Consider the following 13,368-nt stretch of genomic DNA (forward strand, 5'->3'; position numbering starts at 1 on the left):
AAATTAAAACATATTCATTCACATAAAAATTTACACACACATGTTCATAGCGGCATTATTAATAATAGCCAAAAAGAAGGAACAACTCAAAACCCTATCAGCTGATGAATGGACAAACAAAACATGGTATATCCATACCACTGAAGCATTATCGGGCTATAAAAGGGAATGAAGTATTGATATATGCTACCATACAGATGAACTTCAAAAACATTTGACTAAGTAAAAGAAGCCAGACACAGAAGGCCACATATTTTGTAGTTCCATTCAAATAAAATGTCCAGATTAGGCAAATCTATACAGATAGAAAGTAGATTTATGGTTGCTTAGGCCCATGGGGCATGGGGGAAGAAGGGGAAAATGGGGAGTATCTGCTTAGAGAATAGGGTTTCTTTCTTGTGACAATGAAAATGTTCTTAAATTGATTGGAGTGATGCTTGCACAGCTCTGTGAACTTGTTTAAAACTACTGAATTGCATACTTTAATGGGTAAATTCTATGGTTATGTTAATCATACCTCAATAAGATTACTTTTTTAAAAACAGAATACTTTAAGAATCCTAGACTCTACCCCCAAACTGTTGACGGACTCTATAAAATCAGTCATCCCTTTTAACAATAACTGTATATCTTCTCAAAAGCCAAAATTTTAGGAGGATTAATAAAGGAATTGCTTCAATTTCACCTGCAATTCTGCACTGCAAGGCACTGCTCATATGTAGGCAAAAAGCCCCTCAAAAAAATAAATCACTCAAGTTGATTCTTATACCTTCCTTACAGAAACATTTTCTTTAATAGTATCTATATTATTTTTTTAAGATTTTATTTGTTTATTTGACAGAGAGAGTGCGAGTGCACACAAGCAGGGGGAATGGCAGAGAGCGAGAGAGAAGCAGACTCCCCGCTGAGCAGGGAGCCCGCCACGCGGCTCCATCCCAGGACCCCAGGATCATGACCTGAGCCCAAAGCAGCTGCTCAACCAACTGAACCACCCAGGTGCCCCAGTATCTACATTATTTTTAAATCTACAGCATATGTATCCCATTTTCCCTGAAGTACTGAAGCACGGACCCTGATATCAACTCTGAATTTTGAAAAAATACTTTGATAAGCAGATACCAAAGACTGTATTCCATGCTTAATCTTTATAAAAATCTAAAAAACATTTTTTGCCTAATCCACTCTGTGTCTATTTATTAACAGAGTATTTATTTGTTCTTAATGACTTTCCAGCCTTATATTAGAGTTGTGCGTACTACTCTATTTGGACCTGTTACGGTCTTTAACCTTAATCCCATTTGACTCTGAAATAAGAACAATGAGACACTGATTGGTACCCTTGTTTTCTAATAATTTCAGGCCACTTTTCTCCCCACTGTTTTTCATTTAAATATTCTCAAAAGTTTGCAAGCTTTTTAGTCACTGACTATTGAGTTCATGTGTTAAATGAGCGACTCCTTCCATGGGCTCATGATGCTTATCCACAAAATTTTCCCAAGTGTAATATTTCTTTATTCTCATATCCGCATTATTTGCTCAATAGGGAACAATTAAGGCACAGAGAAGTAGAGCGGTTCCTGGCAAAGGCATGATCCATTTATTATAAAATCTGAACTAGGAGCAGTTTTCAACACAGAGTACTCAATTCAAAAAATGATCATCTATTATGAATCTCTAAAACTTCGAACTGCAAATCCTACAAAATCCAGTGAAGCACATGGGTTAAACAGTACAAAAGCCAGCCAACACCTCAGGCACACAGCTGTGTCACAGAGAAAGAAATCTCTATCTAAGGCAATCCTTAGGTAAAGAGGCTGGACAGCAATAATACTTCGCATTTCGCATGTCCTTACTATGGGCCAGGAAGTGTTCTAAGCTTTGTGCATGTTTATCCTACTTAATCCTCATATCAGCCATAGGACGTGGGTGATGCTACTATCCTCCGTTTCTTAGATGAGGAAACTCACGTAAGTCAAACAACTCTGCTGGAGGTCACAGAGATGAATAATGAGGCCACTATTTTAACCCAGACATTATGATCACAGAAACTGGTCTCAACCACTGTGCTGCATTTTTAGGGTAACTGGGGTATACCTTATCCCGTATCTGCCCCCCAAAAGAATGAAACTGGAAAAAGAAGGGCAAGATAAGGCTCACTTAAGCTCTATCTCCATATGTCTGGATAATTACCAGGCAGACTGGATGTTCACTGTTAGCTCGAACTCAAATGTTCAGACCCAAACTCAGCAACATTTGCGACTTCCTCCCAATCTGTTCTTCTCTCGACATTCATATCTCAGTCATCCATTTAGAAGTTTTGGAATTATCTTTGGCCTCTCTCTTTTTAAAATTCTACACATATCCACTTACCATGTCCTGTCCATTCTCCCTCAGATGTATCTTCTCCTTTCCAGTTTCACTATCCTCATCTAGTCTCTGTTTGATTCACATCTGGCTTAATGGAATAGTCTCTTTCCTCACAGACCACAGGTTTCTATCTCCTTCAACCCCTCCACATCCCACAACTAGCTACATGTTTCTAAAATACTTTCCATTGTTAACATTCCCTGGCTCAAAAAGTCTACAATGGATATTCATTTTGCCTACAGATTCAACTCCTCATGACGCCATTTAAAGTCCTTAATAATTAAGTTCTCCCTTGCCTAAAATAATGGAATTCTCTGTGAAGAAACAGAAACAAATTCACAAAGAGAGTGCCTTAGCCAGAGTAACTCGGGTAGTGGCCAAATTAGGACCTGAGGCGAAAACCAATGCTTATTACGTGCTATCTTTGTCCATCCACATCTCCCAATCCTCTTCAATCTCTCTAAGCCATGTTGGTCTTTGCACAGCTCCTCAAATGACACTCATTTCCAGCCCCGTTTCCTATTCTCCCCACTTCCTCAGCTTATCTGAAAAGCATTCTCCCCTCCACTCTTTACTAATTAAAACTTTACCTATCCTTGTTAAGTTCTGATTCGAATTCTAATTTATTCCATAAAACATTCACAGAGACCAGCCTGCAATCGCTTCTTCCTTTTCTGACCTCCTAGGGTATTCAGTGTCAACGCCACACAATCCAGTATTTGTACAAAGTTGATAAAGTTTCCAAATACTAGATATGTATACATTGTACCCACCATAAAACTACAATTTTTTTAGGGAAAGTGACAGTTCTTTTCCACAGCTTCTAGCATCTAGGTTCTTCTAGAAAGCTAGTATTCACTCTAAGTGAATATCTAAGGTTTGACTGACACTTTCTGGACTACCTTTAACCTGTAGCCAGGGAGCATACTTCTTCCCCAAGGAATGATTTCAGCAGGTCAACTGTGAAAATGTTTTAGGACAAAGCATTAGGATTAAGATTAGCATTTAGGATACTATTAGAACACAGACAGCACCAACCTTTTCTCTTGAAGTCACCCCTGAAATAATTTTTTTAAAGAATTAAACCCTAATAATGTTGGTGATAAAAAAAGAGTATCTTCAGTGGCTCAAAACTGAGTAATTCCTAGCAAGTGGAAAGCAGATGAGACTAAAGTGAGGAAGTCATAGTGAAGGACACCAGAGCCCAGGAGGACGCCAAGGAAAGTAAGTGCTAGCTTCCCCAAAGGAACCTCAGGAATCTACAAGCAGAATTACAGGGTGGTGAAGAAGGAAACTCATTAAAGAACTATAATCAAAGCAGCAAGAACCACTGGGTCTGTCCTTAAAAGCAGCCAGCATTTAAGGCATTTGTGTCCAAACTCTGAACTCCAATGTCTAAACGAAGTGCACTAGCTCCCTGGGGAGGGCTCCTGGTGAAGGTACTAAAGTTGAGCGAGCAGAGCTTCATAGAGTTCTGGACTGCACGCACCCCAACACCAAAAAAGGATGGAAGGTTTAAAAACCTGTCACTAGGAATTAAATAAAAGCATTCCACTCCCCCCTGAAAATGCCCTACTTAATGTGACAACTGTGGGAATCCCCATCTGCCTCTCTGCTCCTAAGAGCCTTGTAGCAAGGGGCCTATCGTCCAGCCTTACCCACTTTCCTCACAACCTCCCATTCAAAGGAAAAGCCCTGCAGGATAATAGACATGCAAAAGTAAAGGAGCCCCCCCCCCCCAGCTACCTAAACTATTTGACTGGATCCTTCACTCAGAAATATGAAGCAATAGGGGCACCTGGGTGGCACAGCGGTTAAGCGGCTGCCTTCGGCTCAGGGCGTGATCCCGGCGTCATGGGATCGAGCCCCACATCAGGCTCCTCCGCTATGAGCCTGCTTCTTCCTCTCCCACTCCCCCTGCTTGTGTTCCCTCTCTCGCTGGCTGTCTCTATCTCTGTCGAATAAATAAATAAAATCTTAAAAAAAAAAAAAAAAGAAATATGAAGCAATAACCAAGGCTTCCAGACATTTGAGGAGAACCATTAGCAGGAAGGAAAAGAACCAATGTTCAAAACCTAACTCGTAGACAAAGCACAATCAACTTAGAGAATCAAATATAAATGTTATAGACTTTAACAATGCAAAAATAATTATGAATACTGGAACTGAAGAGAGATGGAAGAAAGGCTAGGTGCACAAATTTCCTCATATTTTATAACAAAGAGTCAACAGATACTATCAGAGGTTGGCACATTACAAAATAAGAACATTATTTAAGTCAAAAGCAAACACAATAAAAACTAAAAATAAAATAAAAACCCAGGAGGCAGAAGTGGGAGAGGAGGTTTGAAGACTCATCCATCATAAAAGGAGTCAACAGATACTGTTCAAGGTTGCTCAAGTGAGTATACTTCTATATTATACTACAGAAATACAGTATCCAAAGTTGTTATGCTGACTACAGAAGACACTGTAACAAGTGGCTACTTGGGGAACAGACAGGTTGGGGTGAACAAGACGGCTTTTACCTTTATTGAATATCCTTCTGCTTTTTTTTTTTTTAAGATTTGTCTATTTATTCGCTAGAGATAGAGACAGCCAGCGAGAGAGGGAACACAAGCAGGGGGAGTGGGAGAGGAAGAAGCAGGCTCATAGCGGAGGAGCCTGATGTGGGGCTCGATCCCAGAACGCCGGGATCACGCCCTGAGCCTAAGGCAGACACTTAACCACTGTGTCACCCAGGCACCCCCCTTCTGCTCTTTTTTAACCATACGCATGTATCTTGTAATTAAAAGAAAAAACTAGTCCAATTCTTTAAGTAGCATGGCACATAAGGACCAAAGAAGTTGAAGTTTGCTACTTAAAAGCTGGATGTTCTGGTCAAGAAACCAAAAGCTTACCAAGTCTCTGTTTCCACAACAAAATAGGGAAAATGTCTCCCGCACAGGGTGTGAGCCATTAAAGGAAGAAATATGCATGAAAGAATCTAGTTCAGAGCCAGACTAATTTCTCAATAAATATTAATGTATGGCTTCCTTGCAGATGCTCCCCTGACCACTAGCACAGTCACCTCTAAGGAAGGAAGGAAGAGATAAGAAGCTCCCTTTAGAATCCTGCGCAGGCTGGCATTCCTTCCTCTGAAATCAAATTGATCAGTCCACTGTCTTATTTTTTTTTTTAAGATTTTATTTTTAAGTTATCTGTATACCTCATGTGGGGCTCGAACTTACAACCCCAAGATCAAGAGTCATATGCTCTACTGACTAAGCAAGCCGGCACTCCCGTCAGCCCGCTGTCTTGAAGAACCTCTGCTTTTCGATTTCTAACTTCTAAATTCACCCTTTAGCTCGGGTTACAAACAGGAGACACAACTGAAAACAGGAAGCCATACATTGCAACTTCTCCAAACTCAAAGACAACAAAGGAAGAAAAGCCAGTCATGTGCCTCAGTCTTACGAGATACAGTGCTCTGCAAGAGCCAAAAGCACCTCTACCACCAGCCTGATGCTAACACCTGAAGATCTGTGAGTGGGGCCCAAACTCCCTTGGGTTAAGGCATTGCCCCTATAAATATGCAGTTACTGATGAAAATCCAGTTTTTGGACTTCTGCTCCAAATGTTATTTTCAGCGCCTTTTCCCACGTTCTCTCCAGAAAACTTCAGGAACCACACAAAACTCACTTAAATAACGCTCCCCCTCCACAATTTACTCCACAACCTCCCAGAATAGAGGCATCAAGCTTACGCTTTGGTTAATTGAATATAATGCCAAAACGTATGACTGACTCAGTCAACAAATTAGAGAGGAAACCCAATGAAACCAGTTTTTTCTTTTTTTTGCCTAGGTACAAACCAAATCAACTGAAGAGTGTAACACGTACTAGAATCTGCCTTACTAGAAACTTACATTGCTAATTACCACCTTATTTTAGGTGACTGTCTTCTCCTTCCAACTAGATTACACATCTCTTGAAAACAGGAACTTTGTCTTAATCATCTTTGAATTCCCTATTGCCCTGTCAGGGTATCTTGCACCCTTCCTCACAGACTGTGTAAACAACTGCTAATTTACTGTATTAAAGATGCATTACTTTTCATAACACTGAGTATTATAAACTTTCTGACCTTTCTTATCTAGTCAACTTTGTTATAGTCTTATTGGCCCCCACTGTTTTACTTTGATGTATTTTCCCATTCAATGGCATAAAACTTAGGTGATTCTCAATAATTACATGTTTTTATTTAATCATATATATCTTGGTATCATGAAATATTTCACATCTGTGTACTTTATATTTCCAATCACATAATATATTATTTTGAACGTAAAAATGTTCTCTACTTTTTATGATTTCCCCAAACTATAACCCCTCACTTCTAGCAAAATACTTGAAACTTGCTATACACATTACAGAAGGACTAAAGTAATCAATCACCTTTCTTATATTACTATAACACACACACACTAGCAACTGGTATATTGAAATAACAAAAAAGTAAAAAAAAAAAAAAACCTCAAGTGCAACAGTAATGTATGTTACATACACAAAGATATGTGCAAATTGCAAACTAGTTTAACTCTCAAAATAAAATTTAAAAATACGAGTTTGAGTATCAAAAATTACATGATACTCTGGTAGAAAAACCCTTACCTTAAATGGTAAGTTATCAAAGGAACCTTTTTTTTCCCGGTTTTAAACACTGTTTCATATTCTACTGGAACCCAGAGAAAAGTAAAGCATCTATTGAGTGGCTTTTACAAGAACAGATTAGTGTGAACCCTAATTTTACACAAAAAGATAACTTCCTCAAAAGTTTGGTGTGCAATGTATAGAAATTTACACATTAAATGTATGTGTGTGCACATCGATGGATTTATATCTAAACTTATTTTAGATGCATTGTGAGAGCTCATTATTTACAGGCATCCCAGAGATAATCTCTTTTAAAGCAATCCTTTGGAATACGTGATTTATGTTTTATGAATCCAAATTTTCATACGCTAGATTTTCTTATAGAAAAGTACACCAAAAAAGAAAAAATCATTATTTACTCTTACAAATTATGATCAAGACAGCTTAGTCCTTTTCCTTAATCCCCAAGCTTTAAAAAAAAAACAGTTCCATTCCTAAACCAAGATTTTTTTTTCCATATAAAGCTATGTCCTCGCAATGCTTACAGTTTTCAGTAACCTATACTTGGGGATTTTTGGTTAGGAAGATACCAGGACAATAAATGACTGTTTCATATCTTTAGCTTCATTTTAGCCTTCCTATATTCACACCCTAGAGGTTCCAGATTCTTATCCACAAAGTGATTATGGTTTAGGACTGAATCAGATTTGTAACAAATGTCCACTGGGATTCTTCGACCTATCATCGACGGGTAGAGCCAATATATGTCTTCTAGCTCATCGAATCTGTTCACCTTACCTCAGGGACTTCCCACAATGCTACGTGGTTAGAAGCCTTCTTTCACAAATGACGAAAGTGAATGAAAAATGATTTCAGAATAGAAAAATGGAAACCCAAGTCATTATATAGTGTCTAAAGGCTACCCTGCATCTCCCACCTTAGCGCCCAAGCAAGCATTCTAACATATGTACAATAAAGGGTATTCTCCTTTAAGGTTTTGAGTTTCATTTTCTCTAATATTATCTGATTACTGACATGTGCCATTTATATTAACACTTCCATTTATCCAGCCACACAATACAATAAAACTTCTAACAGCAATCTAGTGTGGAAACTGTTATGATTTGTTTCAAATTTCCCAGAAAAAATAAGGCACAAAGTTAATAAAATGAAATTTCTGGTAAGTACGGTGTTTTATAAATATTACCACATCAAAATGAAACTAACAGCAGTCATGCAATCGTGCATAAATAAAATACAGACTCTTACTGTTTTTCTTAGAAGCTAATTTAGCATGTCACTCTCCCCTCCTTTTTTGCTATTGTCTTAAAATGTATTTCCCCTCAAAAAATAAAAATAAAAAGTGCCTCCAAAGAGAGAGAAGAAAAAATTACAAACTACAATATTTTTTATGCTACGAGCTACACAAAAATCTGTCACCATCTATGTTACAATTCTAGTCATCAATAAGGTACTTTTTTTCAATGCACCACTCAAAAATCAATTATATCAACTCTTTTGTATAGAGAAGCAGCACACCTTTCAGGCAACTAGTATTAATGAGTAGACATGACTATAGAATCTCCATCTGTTTCTCTGACAAAGCTGTGGCTACTCTAGTCTCTCATTGAAATTCCATTAATCTGGTGTACCAAGGTCCAATGCGAAAATCAAAACTCCATCTAACCCTTTATCAGCTCACAATAACCTACAAGTGAACTCTGCCTGTTAGCATGCAGCGTTATGATTTTGCTATCAATCAGGCAGTTGGCCAATAAAAAAAAAAAAAAAGGCAGGCTGGAAACAGAGTGTCTGGCAGGGTTTGAAGACTTTGTTTTTGTTTTCTGTTTTCATCCCCTTTCAATTTCTATAGGGTGTCTGGACCTTGTGAGATTATGCATTACTCTCCTTGGCTGTGATTTAATTGCTACCAGCAATCAAGTCGAAGCATCACTGAAGTGTGCTTGAATTTCATTAGAAGATATAACTTATGCTACTTTCCTACAGTACCTAATAAACCATAAAGAAACCAAAACACATATGGCTTGAGGGAATAACTGGAAAATTAGGTAGCCATTTGGGAACTGAGTGAACTTTTGAACCAGAGGAACAGAGAAAAAGAAATATTAAAGGAAAAGACAGACTTAGAATGCACACAAAGATGTGCAGGTTTGACCTTTTCAGTACCTTGAAAATTACATTAGCATTATGAAAAATACATATCATGTTTGGAGTTTATAATCCATCAAAGTTCAGATACTTTGTTAGTGCCTACCATAAGGTAAAAGTCAAAAGGACAAAACAACAATCTGATTTGACAAAAGGCCTTTTGGTGACCTGTGCTAATTTAGTTATACTTATTGTTAAATGCATTATCTTTTTATAATTAATATATCATTAGACTGAGGTCCCATAATGAAGGAAAATTTATTCGGCAAGGGAAAGAGAACACATACCAAATCTATGTTGAAGGGAGAGGACTAGTATGACTAGAGAACATTTCAGAGTGGAAATTAAAAGTCCAAGTGGTAGTTTTAAAATTAATTCATAATATTCTTAGAAGAAAATGTAAAACTATCATATATGATATTTTTTATATACGAAAAATGAATAATACTAAAAGTTAAATTTTCGATCTGCTTAAGAATTGCTTATACCGACACTAATGAAAATGCACCTATATTTAACCAAAAACTTAATGCTATGCATAAAAAAAAGTTATTAAATAATACTCAAATACTGGTAATGTAATCTTTTAACAATAAATCTTTTTCATGCTATTAATGTATTTCCTATATATTTGGTTATGAAAACAAACATGATAAATTATTTATTCATAATAAAGAAAATCTGATAATTATGTAAATGCATTATAATTTAATAACAATTCACTTTTTCTAACAAAACACTGGCTCGCATAGATATTTAATTATTGGATTTTTTAGGTTAAAATTTTTTAAGAATGTACGTAATGCTCCCTTGTACTTCAAATTATTTATGCTATTTTTTAAAACTCTGAGCATATGTACTCTACGAACATTTTGTGTGTGTTGCATGTACATCCTCTTGAGTATAAATATTCTGTTTCTGTATACGTATACATATACCCACATACTCATTTCTATCTACCAACACTTAACAGAGAAGCAAAACAAATCATTGTCATGTGTCTGAAAAACAGTTCAACTCAAATAATGATTCACTGTTTTGCCTGAAAACATTATTTCATCAATTATAAAACATTTTCTAGTAGAAATGCTTTTGAAGACCAGGTTAGGAAGGGTAATGCTCTGTTTCAGATAAGAAGTGTGACTGAAGAGAAATGTGCATCTTTTTAAAAAATAGGGACTATGAGAGAAAGAAAATCTCTTCCTTTAAAAATAGAAATGAAATGTTTGCCAAAATGTAAAATTCAACACAAAATGGATATGATTATTATTGCTACACATTGTACAAAGTTCTGAATATAAAAAAAAAATTGTGTTGTTCTGAATCAGTGGTTAGAATGTTTATCACTTATGCATGTACTTGACTTATCCCTGTTCTGCAATAGACATAATTTTATACCTCATAAAAGCAATTTATGTTTCCAAAGGGAATAATCTGGATAACATAAAATGTGGAGTGCTCTGTTGCAGGAAGCATATTTTCATTCAGCAATTGTATTTAGAGATGGAACTGCACAGTTTGATCATCATACGGTGGCAGAAGGCATTATTCATTTCTGTGTCTCCGTGAAACTTTGAGTGCCACGAATTAATATGCATGGCTAATTTATCGATACACATTCTTAATTTATAACTATATATCACCCTTATAAGGTCTCTAGAAGGCAGATGCACTCAGCCGGCTATAACAGAGAAAGCACGCGCTACACTCAGAGCGAGTTTCATAACTTTGGCGAGTTTTTAAAAATTATGAAGAGATAGACAATCGACTTTATTACTCATTCAATTAATATAAAACATTATAATACTATTGCATAATATGGGTATCTTTAGGTGACAGAGAAAAATGAGAATGTGTATTAAAAGAAGCATCTGATGAAAACCTGTCTTAATGTGAGAAGGCAATGTAAGAATAATTAATTTAATATTTTATGAACTCATTTTATATGAAGTTTTCCAAAAAAAGATCAAAAATCTTTTTCATTATTTATAAAATAAATAATACAAGAAGCCATTCAGCAGCACAATAAAATTAAGCAAGAATCTGATAATATTAAATTAACCAACAAACTCACTAATAATATTCATACAACAATGTAAATACTCTCTTAAAAATTCTAGTCAAGAAAATTTCCTAGGAAAAGAAGGAACTACATACTTAAGAAAACCACTAGAGAGAGCTCTTCTGTTCCTTAAAAGGTTCTGGTAAAGGTAAGTTAACTGAAGCCTCCGCATTTACTGCTTTCTGACAAGACCACCACCTCTACGCACCGCACTGTCTTGTGTTGGAATATCTAAAGGTATATTTGACGGCAAATATCACATACCTTCAGAGTGGGCTTCGTCATCTTTATCGTATCTTTCTGAGGCTAAGGACACAGTGTCTGGAGGCCCAGCAAAAGGGTCATCATATTCTTCCCCATCTTCTGCATCACCTACAGAAGAATCAGAGAAAAGCCTTTTATACATTAGCCATCTTTAAAAAATGTTACTTCGTCAAGAGAGGTAAACTTTACTATTAAACCTAGTCACTGTCATGGAAGAACAGAGTAAAAATAGGTCCTATTTTAACATATATCTACTGTAACTTAAATAAAGTAAGAGTATCTGGAAGTCAGTGGACAACTGCTTATTTCTGAGACGAAAGGATATAAGTTCCAAAATTACGATGGTCTCTACAAAGATGAATACAAAAAAAGTAGAAGCAGGATAAAACAGACTGTGTATCTAAAACAAAGAAACAAAAAAAAAGAAACAGAACCAAAATAATAACAAATAATAACAAAAAAAATGGAAAGCATAAGAGAGAAAATAATTTGTTAATTCTATTTACCTACTCGATAATTTGAAAAATTATGAGAAATTGACAATTCAAAGCCATAGGCACATTTTATGTTTTCATGAAAAATCACAGGGTTACATCAGAGTAGATTAAAAATACTCGATAGCATTTTCAAGAGCAAGAATCCTTTATGGGAAAAACTACTTTAAAACTCATATACCCTTTTAAGTTCAAACAAAGTGATTTACAACTTGACACCTTCAATTTTCATTCAGTAATACGTTACCATTTTTTTTAATGGTAGCCAGTTTTTACATGATTTCCAAATCCTAGGTTGGTTGGTTGGTTGGTTGGTTTGAAGTCATTTAATCCCCACAATAAAATCTTGTGGTTTGGGTTTTTCCCACATACCCGTTTAGAATAATTAAAAAAAAAAAACAAAACAAAAAGTGAATCAGATATTTGCTAGCTTGGTTACATATAAGCACTCATTTTTCAACCATATTCAACCACATCCAAACAAAATCCAACAAAATTCAAAAAACTGTATGCTTTATACTGTATCAATTATCTGATAATTCAAGAGAAGACCAGCTACCTCCGGGATTACCCAAAAAGCACGACGAAAACCTCCATGGGAATCCTAAAGACCCTACAGCATTACTTCAAGACCACGGTTGCTGAGCAGATCCAGATTAAAGCTACCACTCTCCCCAAAAAACATCTGTAACCTCTAAAATCCACTTAATGGGTGGCACCCTATTTTTCACCCTATTTTTGGTAGAGGAAATAGGCCCTTTCAGAACACTGTGAAAGTAATTTAAAAAATCAATATTCATCTCTATTTCTTTGTAATTTTGGCATTTCATCAGTATCCATCATCCTTATCCTGAAAAAGATAGGGCTCTCTCCCATCAAGGCAGTAAGAGCAGAAGACAGAGGACTATCTTACTGTCCTTGGTGATTCCACCACCAGGTGCACCACATGGGGATGTTTCTTCCCCCCCAAAGAATCCAAGGAACAAATGTGAACACTATTCATTCTTTAGATCTTAATTTCTTTTTCTTTTAAAATGTTCAAAGCAGGGCACCTGGGTGGCTCAGTCCCTTAAGCATCTGCCTTCTGCTCAGGTCATGATCCCATGGTCCTGGGATCAAGTCCCACATCGGGCTCCCTGCTCAGTGGGGAGTCCGCTTCTCCCTTTACCCATGCTCACGCACTCTCTTTCAAATAAATAAGTAAAATCTTAAAATTAAAAAAAAAAAGACTAAAATGTTCAAAGTACTTTTCAGAACATTCAGTGATCCCTTACAATATTTCTCTTATGAAAAGCATGCTCTGATTTTAAATATGAGGTAAGAGAGAAACTCATAAAGTGCTAGTGAAAATATGTTCGGACATGGAATGACAGCTCGT

The 13,368-nt window shown here is 36.4% G+C and overlaps 1 protein-coding gene across 7 annotated transcripts in view; it reads right to left on the reverse strand.

The window, feature by feature from the left end:
- Positions 1 to 13,368, reverse strand: part of SKAP2 (src kinase associated phosphoprotein 2) — a 330,384-nt gene that overhangs the window by 135,123 nt on the left and 181,893 nt on the right. For all 7 annotated transcript variants that reach the window (XM_057304344.1, XM_057304343.1, XM_048213016.2 and 4 more), the window contains one exon: positions 11,497 to 11,604. Coding sequence is in view for 3 of the 7 variants with exons in the window: in XM_048213016.2 (XP_048068973.2) it covers positions 11,497 to 11,604 (108 nt within the window). In the remaining 4 variants the exon portion in view is untranslated. The remainder of the gene's footprint in view (positions 1 to 11,496; positions 11,605 to 13,368) is intronic.

This window comes from Ursus arctos, unplaced genomic scaffold (assembly GCF_023065955.2).
Source record: "Ursus arctos isolate Adak ecotype North America unplaced genomic scaffold, UrsArc2.0 scaffold_3, whole genome shotgun sequence".
NCBI lineage: Eukaryota > Metazoa > Chordata > Mammalia > Carnivora > Ursidae > Ursus > Ursus arctos.